This window comes from Psammomys obesus, unplaced genomic scaffold (assembly GCF_907164565.1).
Source record: "Psammomys obesus unplaced genomic scaffold, mPsaObe1.curated_primary_1811, whole genome shotgun sequence".
In the NCBI taxonomy this organism is placed as follows: Eukaryota; Metazoa; Chordata; class Mammalia; order Rodentia; family Muridae; genus Psammomys; species Psammomys obesus.
The window spans coordinates 57796295-57815182 of NW_026591086.1; the positions used below are offsets into that span (position 1 = coordinate 57796295).

Here is an 18888-nt window from a genome sequence, read left to right on the forward strand (position 1 = left end):
CTAGGCCAAATGCAGTGGAGTTGATAAGATTTTCACAAGAGTCCCTAAAAATACATTTCTCCTTAAATCAGCCTTGCCAGTCACCAAACAGCCACAGAACTTGAAGGACAGAAGTGGCTTTAGAAACTGCCAAGCCCCTCCCTCTTAAAGCTCAGAAGCTGGACTCCCAGGGAGCAGAAAAAATGGAAAGAGCAACAGTGGCTGAGGACTGTTTCAAGTCCAGCCCTGAAGATGGAACAGAGGGCGCTGCAGGGCGCAGACCATGGGCCCTGGAGCCTGTCCAGCCTGTGTTTGCCCGTTCATCTGTTCATCCAGCAAGCATGTGTCCAGTGTTTGCTAAGTCCCAAAACTAGGTGTTTCACTAGCTGTCAGGGGATCACACAGACCTTGGCCCTCCCTGACAGCCATTACATTCCGGCTGTAAAATAAGTGTGTGAGCACTGAATAGCGGCAAGGGCTTTGGAGGAGAGTACAGCAGGTGAGCGAGCGTGAGCGAGGGCACTGACGCAATGTTGCAGCAGAACAGGCTTCCCCAGAGGGTGACCTCTGGGGTGTGACTGTCCGGGAGAGTGTTCCCAACAGAGGATCCATGAGCTTGGAGGCAGGCTGTCTCTGGTTACCGCAGGCCCAGGTGAAGGCCAGAATGGAAGGAAGGAGGCAAGGAAAGAGATTCCCAGAGAAACTAGCTGTGAGAGCAGTCGCTAAGGTCTTTGCAGATTGGCAGTCAGAGAAGGGTAGGGCCCACCATGAATGTCAGGGCAGACCACGCGAGACTCATCACTGCCCATCTAGGGAGGTGCAGAGAAGTGAGCTGTTCTGCCTGCATTTCTGACCAGAATCCTTTGTGCTGATTTGTTTGTAGGGGTGAGGGTGGGAGTAGGGTGAGGGTGGGGAGTGACAAGGGTGGGGAGTGGCATGGATAGATGGCTTGAGAGGCCAGAGGAGACCTAAAGGTGGCACAGGTGGTGGAGAAGAAGATGGACAGCCTGCAGAGCCCGACTCTCAGGAAGGCTGCATTCATGTTGTTCGTCTCTGTGTCATATGCAGGGCCTCTGAGGGAGGAAGAGAAGGACATAGGAGAAAGAGAGGAGCAGAGAGAAGAGATGTCTGGGAGACATTGTCTAAAGCTATAAAAACTGACAGTGAGTTTACAGCCGTAAAACTGGAACGGGACGTGCTTAAGCAGAGGCCTAGTGGCTGTCACCATTGGCTCCCGCATGCCTTCCCCCACTTCCTCCTCCGGTTAGCACTGGCCACCACGCATGAACTCTGTGACAGTTCTCACCCTCATTACCTTCCACCTGGAGAACCTTATCACAGATGATGCTCAGTAATGTTTGTCCTAGCTCTGCCCTGGCCTTATCTCACCATTAACTATGCTAACCGCAGGTGAGAGCTGCTATCCGTCACTCGGGTCTACGCTGTGCTCCGCCCGAGGCTGCGGCAGCGGGCGCTTGCGCTCAGGGACAGCTGAGTGTGTTTCTTACTGCACCCTTTGTGCAGCCACCCGGCAGTTAGAGGGGAAGCTGCTGACTCTGGTTTTCTGAGTGTGTGTGATTGTGGAGTGCAGCTCTGGTCTGACCATCTTGGGGAGGCCTATCAGCCACGCCCAGTTCTGACATCACTCAGACTGTACATGGCCACACATGTGCATACATTCGGTTACTTGTGGATGCCCATGACACCTTCTGCAGGCTAATCTTGCTAGACCTTCGGACTTTCTGATGGCACACAGCATGTATTGAAGCCCTTAACCTCTGAATGCACATCACCCATCTCATATTGCTGCAGCCAACCAGGAATGGGTAAAGAGAGAGACAGGACCAGAGTCTTCCACCCAGGTCCTGGTCCTGCTGTTCACAGAAGCCCCATTTTCTAACACAGTTGATGTTTCTGCGTCTGTCTCCCTCTTGTGTTTGCATTAGTACAAAAGGCCACACTCAATTTCCGGGGCGCTGAGGACCCAGCCCCGACCTCTGGTGTGGTAGGCGGCTGGTTTGTCTGAATGAAGTGGCAGGGCAGTGAGATAGCAGTTTACCTGGAGTTGATTTTCCAGTTGTGTGGCTTCAAGACACAAAGAACTGAGCTGCTGTCCCTCTGTCCCAGGAGCCAGTGACTCCTCTCCTCCTCACTCTTCAGGTCACCCAGAGCTCACCAACTCCCGCTTTCACCCACCAACTTCCTAAGCTCCTTCCTGTTTTCTCCCTTCCAACCCCAAAAGAAGGAGCGTAGGAAGGAGAGCCAGGGAAGCTGTCCCTTCCACTGTGTGTTCCGTCCATCCTTCCGTCTATGCTGAGCAGCCCTGATGTTCCAGAAACAGGCTACCCAAGGTCTCGTCTGACACCAGTGAAGCGTGGGGCATTCCCTCTGCTGTTCTGCTGCCCCTGGGCTCTAAGGTTGTGTTTGTGCTTCTGTTGCTCTTGTCCTAGCTCCATAGCCACAAAAATTGCCACCTGGAGAATCGGGGAAAGTCTTTGCTGATTAGCAGCTGTCCACACACAGGCCTTGATATCCTTGCAGTGGTGGCCGTGGAGGCTATCATTAGCACTTGCCCCTTCCTCCCTTTTTGCAGGTCATTCAGGGGCATTGTGTCCATAATTTTCTCCTTCTCTGTGGGCTTCCTTGGTCTTCTTACTTCCGTCACTTAATTTAGTTCTGCCTGAGGAGCTAAGTTAAGTGTGGCCAATCCTGTTCACATTGTCCTTTAGTCTCCTGGAGACATGCACAAGTCCGCATGCCCCAGCTTTCACTCAGTAGATGTATGTGTCTCTTAGCATCCCATGGCCTGAGCTGTCCTTTTGAGGAACTTGGATTCCACATCATGTCCGTGACCAGGACTTGTGTACTCTTTTCCCAATGGCCTCAACTCCCTGGTCGATACTTTTTGCCTGGGCACAGCACCAGTTCCTTATGCCCACAAAGAACACACACTTTGAAGTTCTCTTTGCCTTATGCCTTTCCCATTCTCATAGATCCCCAAAGGTTACTGCTTGCTAATGAGTTCCTACCGTCTATGCATGTGACCTTTCTTTGCTGGCCATAACTACAGTAGAGATTAAGCCCGGATTTTTCCTTTTCTTTTCAACCATTTCCCTAGCCTTTCGACAATTCCCTACTTCCTGAACACTCTTCTAGGACAAATATGTAGAGGTACATTTCCCTAGGGAGCCTTCTCCAGGCAAAGCCTTGTCATCTTTTTTATGGTTCTGTTCAGGGTCCTCTGTGCTCACCATGTCAATGCACTGTGTTTGAGTATATGTGGACAGCCAAGACCCATGTCACCGTTCGCAGTGACGACCACCCATCTCCAAGGTGCACTGTGGACACTTATGTTACGTTACAACTCTGGAACTTAATGGACATGAGTAAACAAATTCTGATGTCTTGTGATAGACATGACTCTATGAAGAACTGCTGTGGCCTTTCGTGCCACTGGTGTCCTGTCAGTTTCAGAATGTGAGAATTCTAATCATAGTGATAAAAACTAAGATATCAACTCTGCTCTATCTGTCTGTCCCTCCATCTGTCCATCCATCCATCCATCCATCCATCCATCCATCCATCCAACCATCCATCTATCAAACTTTAATTCTGAAATGTCTTCAGTGATATTGAATTGTTAAAGACTACAGCAACTTTATAAACTGAAGCATGTCCCCTAACTACTTGGTAATTTAATTCAGGCAGGTGCTGCACAACACACACACACACACACACACACACACACACACACACACACCTTGTTCTCTCTGAATTCCTCCTTTTACTTTTACTACTGTGGGCAACCCTGATGTTCCAGAAGCAGAACTGCCTGAGGGCCTGTCATTATTGCAGCTTCGGAAAACCATGCTTGTGACAACCTGTTTCTGTGCCCATCACACATGTGCCATGCCCATGCAGTCATGAGCTTTTGACTATTTCCTATCATCTTCTAATACATAGCTGCGTTGATAGCTTAATTACCTGCATCTGTGGCAGAGCGTTGATTGTTTTAGTGTATGTCCTTTAGCTGCATGGGGCATCCCTGCATTTGGTAATACAATAAGTAGGTCTAAGGGAGCCCTAGCATTTGCAGGTGTGTTTATTGTCTTTTGCTTCCTGTACGTACAATACCTGACAGAAACAGCTTAAGGAAGGAGAGCATTATTTTGGCTCACTGTTCCAGAGGCATTTCAATACTTCTTGGTGGGATCTCTCAGTTAAGGGCAGCAGGAGTGTGCGACAGAGTCCGCTCACATCACAGCAGTCTCGGAGCTGATTGACAAGTCTCACAGCCTCTCCAAAGAGCACCCAGATGAAGAGAAAACAGTAAAAACAGGAGAGTGTGGGGATATGCAGGCTCAGGCTATACCAGCAGATGAAGTGAGTGTTAGGCTGGTGTCAAGGGAGGAGACAGAAAAGGACAAAGGTCAGTTGGGAAGTTTTGTTTACTGCAGATTGTGGCCAAGGAAGGCAAGGGGCATTCTGACAGAAATCTGAGGCTTCACCACCCTGTCTAGCTAGAGCCGTGGGCTCCTGGCCACCCAGGAGTTAAACACTGTGTCACACTCCAGTGTCATGTAATGCGTTGTGCTGTGTCACACCTGGGTAATGTCTAATACAGTTGTGTTTCTTCTAATCATAGCATATTCTAACAGAATTGTATTTGTATAGAAAACAATGGAAAAAACACAAGTTGAACACAAATATGTGCTGAACATTTTCTCTCTAGCTGTAGGTTTAAGAGTATATTTAGAATTTTTCTTCCTTCTAATTAAAGATGAGATTTCTGCCTCTGGTGTTCCTAGAATTGGCTATGAAAATAGATTGGAAGTATTCACATATTAAAGGAACCTTGGATTTTATGACTTTTTCACTTATACTTTGACATGCCACACTGAGAAAAAAAAAATAGCTTAGAATCCTTTCCTTTATTGGCTTTGCCATAGATAATGTTGACCTGTTTTGTGACCTCGGTGTGTGTGTATGTGGGGATGTCTATCTCATTTCCTTCGGCAGTAAATCAGAAAGTGAGGTGGAGATGCTTTGACAGTCAGAACTCTACTCCCACTCAGGATGAGGCCTCCAGTTGTTCAGAGGGACATCCGTCAAAGGTTTCTGGAGAAGCTCCATGGCTCTTGTCCCTCATCCTAGAGAGAGTTCTTCACACACACGTGCACACACTTGTGTTTAAATAGAACATATTTCGTTGACTTTCAAGACTTAATGATACACGATCTCTCTGCCTGCCACTGTGTGTCTGTGTGTGCATGTACTCACTAACACAATTACACCCAACAACATGGTTTCTCAAAACTCCTTTTTCTTTCAGGTAATGTCCCCAGCAAGCTAATGAACACCCTTACTTCAGTTTATACAATTGCTTCATTCTCAAAAACATCGCTGTACTAAGACAGCTTAGGTATTAAAACTTAATGCAGATATCTCTGAGTCTACATGAGTAGAGATTAGCTACCGTAAGGAGAGCCCTTCTAATGTAGGACTGATTGTGTTCCTCACAGGAGCTATCTGTGCACTGGGTGTTATCATCCCCTTGATCACCAAGCTCACAGTTTAAGTCTACCACACAGTTTTCTGGAGGGAAGACTAGAAGCCAAGCTACCAAAGTTGGTTTTCATCCCTTAAATTTCAAAGCAGCATTTTATAGATAACTTTTAATAAGTTAAAGAGACACCAATTTGAAAGAGTTTGGGAGAACAAATTCTTTTGGAGATAACCATACTTGCTGTCCTCTGATTTCGGTGAAGAGCCTGTTGGAGTCTTTGCTTTTTTCCTTTGACTGTCTTTATCACTGTCCTGTGTCTCTTGGTCCACTGAGCTGTCTGAGGGAAGCCTGGTTTGACATCTCTTCTTTACGGCCGTGATTACTGGACAGTATCACACCCACTTCTCAGAGTCAAGTGGCTCTCAGCCCTGGTGCTTCAGCTGGTGGCTCTCCAGACTCTTCCCCAGTCATCACTGTGTCTGCACCTGATAGGCCAGGAGGTGGCTAATTCATTGATCTGTGGAGAGAGCTCGCTTTGAGTGCCTTAAACCCGCCTACAGAAATAGAGGTGGGATGCTCAGTTGTCAAAGCCAGAGATTACTTTCCTTTAATGTATTTAAGTCATGCCTTGCAGACGGAGGCAGGGGAATTGCCAGAGTTCAAAGCCCATTTGCGTGACAGAGTGTATGCTGGGCTAGCCAAGGTGACAGAGTAAGAACCTGTCTAAAAGAATCCTGCTGCTTCCCACCACCCATGAGAAGCTCAGCATGATGTCTCCTGCCTGCAGCCCCAGCCAAGGGCGGGAAGGGCAGGGTGAGGGGATCACCCGTACTACAGTGACTAGAAAAATCCTGTTTCAAACCAAGAAAAACAACATGTATCTTAAGAATTTAAGTGTTAAATATAGAAAACCCAAAGATTATAAAACAGAAATAGGAAGTCAAAGAGACAAGAGCTCTTCACTGTAATTAGATGTATGCAAAATAAAATTAAAGGCATCCTAGGCTGTGAGTTACTCAGTGGCTAATGAGTCCTTGACTGTCTGACTCAGAAACCGGTTTGTCTTGCGAGGATCCTTTAATCAGTGCCACAGGAGGCCTTGTCTGGCAGACAGCTACAGCAGCCTGGCGACCAGAGTGAACCAGGAAGGTTGTGCTGTGGAGCACAGCCGTTTCCCTTAAGGCAGTCCTAAATTTTGATCACTCTCCGCCTCAAGATTGGACATGATTGATGTTTTTCCCCGCAGAAATGTGCAAATTATCCACAAAGTGGGACACCTGGGGGGTCCTCGGCCTGGGCTTGTCTGAGGGTGGAACACAGCGAAGCCACCTACCTCCTCCTCTCCCACAGTGAAGGGCCAGGCATTCCAGACTTACTGGCTGCATGATTTAGCTATTGTCACAGAATCTCAGCAGCAAATTCTTTTATACAGTCAAGAGTCACAGCTCTCCAAAAAGCGAACACTGAGAAGGGTTTTACATATATTTTGAAAAATGGACATGCCATGTGAGGAAATGACCCTAAAAATAGCTGCATTAGTGTGTAGAGTTGAATGGAAAGGCCTTCCGAATCCCAAGAAGTACTATAGAAAGCCATTTCTCTTTGCTCTTTGAGTGAGTCTTTCCTTTGAAGATGGGGAGCCTGGGTATTGGGCTTAGAAAGGATATGCACGTGTGCTTCACAAAATGGCCCTTTCTGCTCGTTGACAACTGAAGCACCTGCTGGAGGTCCTCTGCACAGAGAGCCACCCTCCCCCAAGCGCCTGCCCTGTGAAGCCCCCTCAGGTGAGCACCTTGGTCTGAACCCTCACTCCTCAGGAACTCACGTGAAACAGAGCTCCTGGGAGCGGCTGCTGCCTAGTTTTGCTTTCCTTTGATTAGGCAGACCTGCAGCCACTGAGCGAGGCCTCCTCCACCTGCCCTCCTGCTGCTGCTTCTGTGGGAATCTGTGAACATGGAGACCTGAAGCAGCCACCTCTGTTCCTTCAGCCTCCAAGAAGAACACGAAGCATAGAGCAAGGCAGCAGGGAATGCTGGTCAGGATAGCTCTCGGGTTTGCACACTGGTCACTCCAGAGGGTTCACTGAACACGGATTGCTGGCCTGCCCTGAGCGTCCACTGCATGAGGGGGACCCAGGAGTCTACCTTTCTTCCCAAGCTTCAGAGGGTGGCAGTGCTGTGGGCTCAGGTTGTGTTCTTTGAGACTCGCTGGGCCGAGGAGACAGGCAGTGAGGTGGAGATGCCCATCACTGGGGCCTCCGCCTTCCCAAAGTCTACTTGACAACAGCAGAGTGAATCGGGTCACCTGCTGGAATGTTCCTCCAGGTCACAGCCAAATGGCCCCATCAGAACCCTTATTCCTGTAGCCTTGAGTTTGATCTGTGTTAAAATGAGGATGCTCACTCCAGGAGGAGTTCATTCTGCAAACATTTATAGGGCATTTTCTATGACCACGTGCCCAGCAGAGTTCAAGGGGTTCACAATAACAGCCAGGATGTATTATATGTGCAGTGAAATCCATAAGCAGTGTCAGCGGGGTGGGGCAGATACGTCAGTATTTATACCTGCTTAAAAGTAAATGACCAGGTGTGAGGGCTGGCCCGGGTACAGACCCCTGTGCCCTGTGCAGTCATGTATCGTCTACGAGATAGCGTCTTGCTCCTAACATCAGTGCTGAGGCAGATGATCCCCCAGATGCAGTCATGGCTTCTACATACAGCCGTGGGGAGGGAGAGACTTGAAAGTGGGTTTCAGCAATGACTACTTGTGGAGGGGCTCTTTTTACCACTGCGCGTTAGGCTACCTTACTGTTCACAGTGTGCCTCTCTATTTCTCCTGTAACCAGTCCTGTGGCAGCCATCATACAAATGTAGGAGAGACTGAAGAAAGCTGTTGACTTACTAGGAATAGAAGATCAGGAACACTGGCGTGTAAAAGTATCGATTTGCCGTGTAATGAACATGAAGCCAAATTAGTGCATCTTTACACATTTTCCTTTCCACGCCTTCTTTGTACTCGGTATATATTTGACACCAAAGTACATCTCAGCTTGCATGCTAAATTTTCATTGTGCGTGCAAAATATGTATTTAGATTTCATAAAGTCTACAAATTGAAAAGGGGGCTCCTTTGGTCCAGTCATACTTGAACAGTTTCCAGTAGCTGATTTGAGGGGCAATTTGAAATTGAACTTAAGCAGAAGGATAAAGACTTAAAAATGTAGTCACTCCGTCACACTAATCCCAGAGCCACATGGAGGGGACGGTGGACAGCATAGCCCAGCATGTACTGTTCTTCAACAGTGAGCAGCCTAGCAGATGCAGTATTGAGTTAGGTCTCTGTGTGGGGAAGCCAGCCTGGTCCCTTGGCGACAAGTTAAAACTTGGTCTTCATCATCTCATGCCATCATTGCTCATTTTGTTGCATAGCTCATTGCTTGTATCCACTTGTGACAATGCAAGGAGGCGGCACCTTTCATAACTAGCTACATAACCTCTAGCATTGGAACAGAGAGCATGCTGGGTAGAAGAAAGCATGCCGCAGATTCATGATAACAGACTTAAAATAGCGGTGTGTTCCTGTTAGAGTGTACACGCCCCTTTCTTTGACATAAAAGCCATCTAAAAGCTTACCAACTGTGTTCTTAAAAGCAAGTTTATATTAAATATTTACATATGGAATCTTAAAAAAGATTTATATGTGGAATCTTAACCTCTCCCCTGCCAAAAGGAACTTTGAGAAGCCAAAAGAGTAATTGTGTTAACCAAGGACTGTAAATGGGACATTGGGAAAAGTTGATCAAAAGATTTAAAACTTCAGCTTGATAGCGGTGGAAAGTTCAAGGATGCAGCGGCCACAGTTAAAAACAAGACATGTTGTTCTCGAAACTGGCTGCCAGTAGGCGCTGTGTCCTCGCCACGAAAGCAGAGAGACGGGTGAAGTGACGTGTAGCGGTCACCTTCCGTGCCTGCCTGCTTCAGGGCATCGTTATGCTCCAGAAGTAGACGGTTTCCTTGGCCAGTGAAAATATATATTTTCAGAGGCAGTTTGTCATGGGTGTAGACCCAAGTTCTGGTTGCTCTTTTATGAAGTAAGTGGGAACCCTTTCTCCCGACTGAAAGCATCGTGTGGCTTTGCTGAGTACAGACCGTCGAGTCTTTATTCTTGCTGTCCGTGCAACAATGCCTGTCTTTTTGCCTTTGTCCCGCCTGTGAAGCCTGTAGGAACACTCCTGCCTTTGAGGACAGCGCGTACCTCATCCCTTTTGCCCTGAAACCAGTGTAGGACTTGAGGACTTTATATAATGTTTCCTGGGTATGGGCTAAATGTGTCCAGAACGTCATCTGTGGCCCCTTTATCACTGATGCCCCAGCTCCGCCGGTGAGCAGAAACTTTTCTGGCTCTTGCTGTCCCCATCCTGTGTTCTCCACCGGGTTTGGAGGTGGAGTGCAGCTAATGAAGCTGCAGGTCCAGGCCGGTTGGTGAAGCGTAATACGGAGCGAATTTGTTCTTAAGCTCCTCTTCTTAACCTCCCTAGCCTAAGCTACGAGATGTTGTTGAACAAGCAGGAGCCTGCCTGGCTCCCTCAGATATTTTATAATTGAAGTTACCTGTGTTTCACAGCTTTCATCGTTGCCCATTTCCTTAAATGCACATACATATATAACATAACCTACACCAGCACTTTCACAAAGAGGAGAATGATGGGGGTGAAAAAGCAGGTCACACCATCCCATGAGTCTTGCTAAATCAAGGTCAAGGACCAGATAAACTTACGGGACACCACTGGGGCCCCTCCCCTGTGAGGGACATAGCAGCTTTCTGCAAGATGGAAACGCCCAACTGCAAGAATGTCTGTTTGGCTTGGTTTGCCCAAAGTTAACTAATTTTCATCAATTCGGGGACTCGCTTTTTCTGGGCACACTTGTGAACCACTTCACAATGACTGCCCTCTGAGCTTACTTAGCACACACTATTCTGACACACGGGCATCACTGTGTGATCTCAAGCGCCACAGAGGTCTTCTTGCAAGCCTAGATGATGTAGCTCCGTCATTTGATGTGACCTTTTGACGAAATCAAGAGTCATGTTAAACACAAGCGCCACTTATGAAACATGGTCCGCTATGTACAATGAACACGCTGTAGTAAGCACAAAGCGTGCATTCCAGAGTGATGTGAGATACCGTAAATACGAAACACAGTGACAAACTGACTCCTTACCATCACGCGTTAATGTCGTACTTCTGTGCTGACAAGCACCGCCCTAGGTCACGCAACCCCATGAGAAACATATCATAGTACAAAGCTGTATTTGCAAGTTAATAGTGACCAAGGCCTTATCTGGCCACAGGAACCTCTAAGCCCCATTCTGACTTTCTGGCAGTGCCTTATGAGTGGAGTGCCATTGAGAGAAACTTCCTTAAGGGTTTAGTATGGCTACTCTTTTTCCAATCTTGATGAAGAGCCCTTGGTATAAATTTAGCAGGTTATCAAGGCTTGTGTTACATACAATTTCTGCAAATCGTCAATTTACAGACTGTAGTTTTTTATTTGTGTGTCTCTTGATCATGTTCAATTTTTGTGCTGTTTCATAATCCTTGAAAAATTAAAACAAGTGCTGATCTTAGACATCTGAACTTAAACTTACAGTATTATTGTAGGCGTGACTTTTAATCCTCACATTCTACATACAAGAGAACTTTTTAAAAATTTATTACATTTTAAACTTTATTGTGTGTGAGGGGTGTGGCGGTCAGAGAACAAGTCCCAGAAGTCAGTTCTCCCCTCACACAGTGTGGGCCCCGGAGGCCATGGCAGCAGATGTGTTTACTCACCTCTCCAGGCTGGAGAAAGGTGTCAACTTACATCTCAAACTAAGCAGAGCCCGACTGAAGCTCACGGTCATTGATCACATCCTAGGTCCAGTTGGTCAGCCAGCACTTCTGGGGGTCCAAAGGCATGTGGGAAACAGAAACTACAAAGAATGCCCTGACCTCATAGCACGCTGCAGGGAAGGAGGCACCAAGCAAGCAGCAGAAGCAAGGAAGTATCCAGAGCAGATATCTGGAGGCCTGGTCTAGCTGCCCCAGCATCAAGTCTCTGTAAACTCAAAGCACTCAAGGGGTAGGGAACCTGCTCCATCCAAAATAATATTCTGTCCATTTCGTAGTAGAGACACCCTACAGTTGTTTATAGCCTTCCGAGCAACACAATCAATGACCTAAATGTGAAATTAATTGGGAACCACGATTCTAATATGCTGTTTGGTGATTAAGCACTTCAGATGGAATTGTTTCATAGGCTCTAATTATAGTGTCTGCCACACTCATCTGTTTGAGTCACTCCTGCCTCTTGGACTGTTGCCTAGATCACTCTGCCATACAGTTTCAGTTGTTCCTCTTGATACTGAAAGTTAGAGGTCTAAGCTATACCTTCATAAATTCTAGATCTGAGCTTTGTAGGTAGCTCAAGTGTTTGATTCCTCTCAGCTTCGATGTAAGATGATGTTGTGTTAGGCTTTGCACGTTCATGGTTTAAAATGACCTTGTACTGTCACACTTTTGCAGCATCAGCTTGCAGGGAGCTCTCTCTGTGTTTACCCCTTGTGGTTTTTTGGTTGGTTGGTTGGTTGGTTGGTTGGTTGGTTGGTTGGTTGGTTGGTTGGTTGGTTGGTTGGCTGGCTGGCTGGCTGGTTGGCTGGCTGGTTCATTGATTGCTTGGTTGGTTGGTTGGCTACCTGGCTGGCTGGTTAGCTGGCTGGCTGGTTGGTTGGTTGGCTGGCTGACTGGGTTGGTTGGCTGGCTGGCCAGCTGGCCGGCTGGTTGTTTGGCTGGCTGGCTGGCTGGCTGGCTGGTTGGGTGGTTGGTTGGCTGGTTGGCTGGTCGCTTGGTTGCTTAGTTGCTTGGTTGGCTAGCTGGCTGCTTGGTTGCTTGGTTGCCTGGCTAATTGGTTTTGTTGAACTCACTTTACCCTGACCCTTTGAGTGACTTTGCTAATCATTTAATTTCAGAACTTAAAACGGACGAAGGAAGAAAAACATCATCTCACTCAAATACAAAGATCTAAGAGGCTTGTTTTTCAACATCCTCCAAAGCTGCGAGCATCAGAAGTAATATTTTCCCAAAGAGTGCCATCGTATTGAAGTCACTTTATTACAGAGACGTGTATCTGCAAAACAATCCAGAGACTAGGACCCTGGGAGCCAGAGATGACAGTGAGCAGGCGTGGCTTGTGGCTCACAGTCTTCCAGTGGGGCCTGTGGATCAGTGACTGACTGCTGCTGTACGGTCTCTTATCCCCACTCCCTGGACTGGACTGCGTTAAGGAATCCATTACTTACCTTCAGACTTACATGTGGGAGTTTTCACAACAGCAGTTTTGAGGTCATTGAGACTAGGACTGATTTCATCATTTAACAGAAAGGAACAGAGTCCAAAGTAGCTCTCATCATGGCCTTGAACGTTGCCCCCGTGAGAGACACAAAGTGGCTGACGCTGGAAGTCTGCAGACAGTATCAGAGAGGAACGTGCTCACGCTCTGACGAAGAATGCAAATTTGCTCACCCCCCAAAAAGCTGCCAGGTTGAAAATGGAAGAGTAATTGCCTGCTTTGATTCCCTCAAGGTAAGGCAACCATTTCACATGTCACCTCCAGGCGAAGCTGGGCTTGCAAAGTGAGCACTTTGCCCTGAGCTCTGCAGAATTTGCCATTCACATTGGTCTTGCCTTCTTTATGATAGCTCCTGGGAGGTTTGTCTTTTGTTGTGTTGTTTTCACTCAAACTTATTTATACCAGGCATGCATAATTTTTTTATACATGTCTGTGTTTAAATTTAAAAAGCCTAGTGGTGTGTGTCTGGTCTGGCTTGACCTTCAGGTAACCAAGAGCTTCAAATCAGGGTCAGCCTAGTGACGATGGCAGTCAGTGTTTTAACACTTGATCTTCTCTGGGACACATAAATGTGGAGAAGCCAAACTGTCACTTTTGTGTGCCAGTCACCCTGACTTGCATCTCAATTTCTCTTCTTGTGGCTCTCGACTAGAGCTTCCTAAAATGCTTCTTGAGAGGGTTTTCATTTTCCCTTATGATGTTTTGTGGCTAGCAGAAATTACTGAGTGCACACTCAGTGCTGGCTTCTTGGAGAAGCATCATGAAAGAACCAGCATGACTCAGATGTCCACTTGGTGAGTTCATATGTGGAGGGGAAGTAGGGCACAGCGCAGAGAGCTGTGGTGCAGGAAGAAAGATGCGTGCTGTGTAGAAGACAGAACGCTTCCATGGGAGGCCTGACAAGAAGTGTTTGTGGAGACTAGCCTGCCCCAGTTGTATGTTGGGTTGGATAGAGTTTGGGTTTGAAGAAATGGCAGAATCCAAAGAAAAACTATGCTCAGAAGAAGTGGGATGCCTTAGCTCGGAGCTCTCTGAGGTTTGCCGTTGCCGTAAGCCTGAAATTATGCTGCTTTGAATTCCAGATCGGCTCAGGTAGTCTTAAGGGCATAATGACATTGTTGATAATAGAGATGGTTAAGATACACAGCTTGACGTTTCTGCCTGTGAAAAACTGCAGTGTGCTTACCCGGTTTTAACAGTCTCTCGGATGCTCTTGACATCCTGTCTGAGAAACCACCGGGTAGCCTGTGGGGAAGGGACTCGACCCCGTCCTCAGCTACCGGGGAGACTGGGCATTTAAAGTGGTTAAATCACATGTCAAAAATTATGTTCAAAACAGGAAAACAGCTCGGTTTGTAAAGACCTTGTGAGGGCCCAAGTTTATGCCTAGAACTCCTAGGAAAAGAAAAACAGTCAGGGGTGGTAGGAGGCATTTGTCATCCTAAACTGTACTTGCGAAGTGGGAACAGGAAGGTGCCTTTGGCCAGCACAGAGCGGGTGGCTGGTTCCAGGTCGTGAGAGAACAACGGCCTCCAGGGCGTCTCCTGAACCCATGCACACACCACACACACACACACGTACAGCATCTGCATCAGACATATACACAAAAATTATCTCTTACAGACTTACAAATCAAGCCTATCACTCGTGCAAATATGTCCTCAAACCAATATTAATATTTATGCATCTTTAAAAAAGAAACTCTGTCTTTATACTAAAAGCAGCAAAACCTATTTTTAGCCCCACAGAAGAAAAACTTGAGCAATGGGACGAGCACACCAGGTAATACGCCACGCTGCTGCAGTTACCGGAGTAGACTGACACACAGCGGATGGACCAATCACAGTTGCTTTCAACTGTAGTAATTTAAGTCCATTTGTGTATTAGCCTTTTTCCTTTTATTGAACAAGGAAAGGAGATCTGAATTTGCCTTCTTAGTCTTCACCAGTGGAAGTGTTCCCTATAAAAAACAGAGGCTGTTAAAGCTGGCTCCTGAAAGCCTGAGGTATAAGCATCCCCCAATGATTCCGGGGAGACCACACACCCCCAGACACCTCACTGACCTGACATCATGCACATAAAACCTGTGACATCACAAACACACTCAGAAGCGTCCTGAGGGACCCCTAACTAGTGAGTCAGCTAAAGCCTCCCAGCCTGTGAGGGCTGAGGGTAGCTTCTCACTTAGGCTTCCTCACTAGGAAGCTATAGCGATAGTTTTGACCTGGATGACATAATTGGTGTTTGCCCTCAGGACATCTTTTTTTTTTTTTTTTGGTGTTTTTTGTTGTTGTTAATTTTAATTTCTTTGTTTAAGTCAAGGTATGTATTAGTTTGTTTTAATGTTACCACTAAAAATACCCAGTGAAAGAGGAAGCAACATAAAAGAAGAGCTTCGAGATGAGAATCTAACTTCTCAGGTCTTCTATAATTCCTTTTGTTAATCTAGCCTTCTCTAGTTGAACAGCTAATGCTAAATATCATCACTTTTCTAAGTTTCTTTAAGTTGGAGAAATAGATGCTCCTGAGCTGCCAAGGCTCAATGCCCATGACTACCTCAGAGTAAAAACTCCATCCAAAGCCCTAATGCTGACGATACCATGGTACCTTGGGTTTTCCAGGACTGCGCTGGGCCCTAGGATCAGGAATGACATTACATTTAGCACAGACGTCAAGGAAGAAGCCGTGAGGCTGGTGAGCATTATCCAGATTCTTCCACACGTGTCTGGTGCCCCTCCTTCAGGTGTGGGAGCAGGCAGCATGCTGCCTCTGGTTATCGGTCCACTTTGAGAACTGTGGCCTGGCAGGTGATTTGAATGCAATGTTAAATGTGTTTAGAGTTACCAAACTGTAAAGAATGTAAAGGCACCTGCAGGCGGAGGAGTGAGCGGCCCAGTCTGCACACCTGCTCTCCTCCCCTGCCTTCCCTGAGTTATTTATGACTTGCTGGCTTCAGCCCCTCGGCAGCAGGTGAAAACGGCTGAGGTGTACACAGCTCCCAGCACGCCGGCATGTTCACCTTGAAGCGTTTTAAGGTTAAAAGTCCCCAGAACAGGACACAGCTTCCAGAAGCAGAAAATACCAGCTCAACAAATGATGAGTCCAATCCCTGTGGAGCTACTTCTCTTCATTTTAAGGGTTGGTCATCCCTTATCTAGACCTCCAAAGTGCAAAACTTTTTAATCACTGACATAATCCCACCAATAGAAAATTCTGCGTCTGACTTCATGGGATGAGTTACAGTCAAAATGTAGGGGTTTTTTTTGTTTGTTTGTTTGTTTGTTTTTGTTTTAAGATTAAAAATCTGGAGAATCAAGTCTTCTAGATGGAGCGCCTGGGGTGGGAATGTTCAGTATGACAGGACAGCGTTGCTCAGCGAAGCCCCGTGTGACACAGGCGTGTTGGCTGAAAATATTCTCAGGGCGATTGGGAAAATCATAAAAACAAATTTTGGAGGCTTAGCTGTTACCTTTCTAAATAAGAATGAGTTGGCAGGCCAGGCCAGAGTGCTTAGAGTGGGCACCACAACTCGGGAGGACTCAGTCCGGATCTCCAGCACCACCTGCGTGCAAGCCGAGCTGAGTGTGGCGTGTCTCTGTAAGCCCTGGACAGGCAGAGGCAGCAGGGTCCCTGGGCTTGCTCACTGGCGGCCTAGCCGAAACCAGCAAGCCGCAAGTGCACACATGCCCCAGGAGACCCACGCTCCCTTTGTACACACCCTCTGTGTGCACCCACGCCCCAGGAGACACACGTACTTGCATCCTCAGGCACAAGCACACAAACAGGCACATATTCCGCACAAACACAGAAGTGCTACTTCCGAGAAAGACGGTGTGCTTCCTTTGGCCCCTCAGTCGGAGGTCACTGCTCTGGCTTCTCATTCAGGGAACACGACAGCATGTGCCCCACTGGCCTGCATCCCAGCCCCGCCGCTGGCTTTGCTTCTGGGCTGTTTGTGACCTTTGCTCGCCTCGGAGCTCTTTTGCCTTAAATTCTGTGAACAGTTTGTCCTCCCGTGTCCTTGGCATGTTCCCTAAAGCATGCCAGTTCGTTAGTGAGCCTTCTGCCAAGTCCACAGTGTCCGGGGTCCTGCCACCCCTTCCCGCAGCCTCTACTTTATTGGCATTTTTTTTCAGTCTGCTTCCTCTGGGCCAAGAGAGTTAGGGCTGCGTTAGGACGGGGCTCTTCCCTGGGGTCATGGTGGTGTCCAGAAGCCTAGCACGGTGGCTTATATATAATAGATGAACAGTAAATTCTGTTGGATGGCAGCATGTCACCAAAGCGCGGTACCTCCCCGACGATTCTGTGTATGTGTGTACTTAGGTGTTCGCACTTATTGTGGTCTACATGAACTGGCCCGAAGATGCTGTACGGCACTTAGCCTTTCTTCTTGCTCTGCGCCCCTGACGCAAACACCACAATAACATTTAAGAACGGGAAGCCCTCTCCAGGAATTTCAGTCCAGGTGTGACTCTGGACGTGCAGTGCCTCGCTGGAAAATGAACAAACCATGTGCTTTTTCAGATCGCACGTGTTGTCATCAAGCCTGCCTTTTCCTATAGTACTTTCTACATTCTGAGATGAAAAAAGATCTCACTGTTTATCCACGGGACACTAGCAATGAGCTAACTGACGGCAGGTACAATGTAGGCTTGCAATTGATGGGTAAGAATTTTAGAATGAAAAGTGAGACAGTTTTTAATGTCAAAATACATAGCTGGCTTTGCCCTGAGAGTCAGCTGCGTGGATTGCTGCTGGGCTCTGGAATTCAAGCTAGTTATCTGCAATGATTCCTTGGATATTCTGTAAAAATATGTACTTACTTGCAAATATGATCTCAGACGTGTAAATTTTCAGTAGTGTTCATCCCGGTCAACTAGCTCTGGCTGCAGACCAGTCGCTTCTGCGCCTTCTAATAAGCCAGACAGATAAGTTGAATCCATGTGATATGTGTGGACATAGATTCAAAAGTTTAAATACTTCACCTGTGACCACCGGACTTGCACATGTTGGAGAAGGGACCCGGCCTCAGGCGTGTGCGACTCCAAATCTGATAGTATCCACTCTTTCCTCCCGGCTCTGATTGTGAAATATGCACTGTTGGTGTAATTCATTTTAGAATTCCTGCTACTGTAACAACGTTCACATTTAGTGAGTTTAGTACAGCAAAGTGAAAAATTTTAATATGCAAGCCCCCAGGAGTACACGCACTTCTATGCTAGAAATTTTAAACAAGAGAGAAATAATGAGGAAAAGGTAAGCGGCACACAGTGTTTGTGCTTCCTTATTTTGTCGTTGATTTTTTCTTTTTTAAGACAAGGTCTGACTATATAGCCCTGGCTGCCCTTGAACTTACTCTTTAGACCAGGCTGGCCTGGAATTCACAGAAATGCTCCTGCCTCTGCCTCCTGAGTGCTGGAATTAAAAGCTTGCACCACCACACCTGGCAGGTGTGCGTGTGTGTTATGCCAATACTATATTACCACTCACTAGACCGCTGTCACAAAAACGGCTCAGGGTGGCATTGTATATGTAACTATGAGTCTGGAATAAATAAAGTCAGATGGTATCACGGGGTTTGGTTTGAGTCAAGCTTTAGGGGTCTTGGGAGTCGCTGGTTGCCCTCGTGTGTACTAGGCCCACTCTTCTATGGCCTGCCCTCTCCCTCCCTCACCTTCCTCACCTTCTATGCTTCCTGTGTCACTTAATCCTGGAAGTCCATGTCGCACCCCCCAGCCCCCCATGCCAGCTCCTGCTGTGGTTTCTGTGTGGTGCAGAGCAGAAATTTCAAAATGGCAAGGTAGAGAATGCATGCACTAGCAAAGGGCACTGTCGAGCTGCAGGGTGGACCCGCTGGTGTCCACTGGTGACCTGCTGACCCCAGTGTCAGTGCTGACATTCACCACTTCTCCATGCTACTGAGTGTGTCTGTTTCGTGGTGCAGCCATGGTCACAGTAGACTGTTGTCCTGCCTCTCTGCTCTCCTGCCCATTTCTGTTTTCTGGTGCCACCTC

General features: G+C 47.3%; 1 protein-coding gene across 8 annotated transcripts in view; it reads left to right on the plus strand.

Annotated features, from left to right (window-relative positions):
• Mbnl2 (muscleblind like splicing regulator 2) overlaps window positions 1-18888 on the plus strand; it is a 147110-nt gene that overhangs the window by 33461 nt on the left and 94761 nt on the right. For all 8 annotated transcript variants that reach the window (XM_055609951.1, XM_055609953.1, XM_055609950.1 and 5 more), the window contains exon 2: window positions 12495-13107. In XM_055609951.1, the coding sequence (XP_055465926.1) occupies window positions 12934-13107 (174 nt within the window). In that variant the 5' untranslated portion in view covers window positions 12495-12933. The remainder of the gene's footprint in view (window positions 1-12494; window positions 13108-18888) is intronic.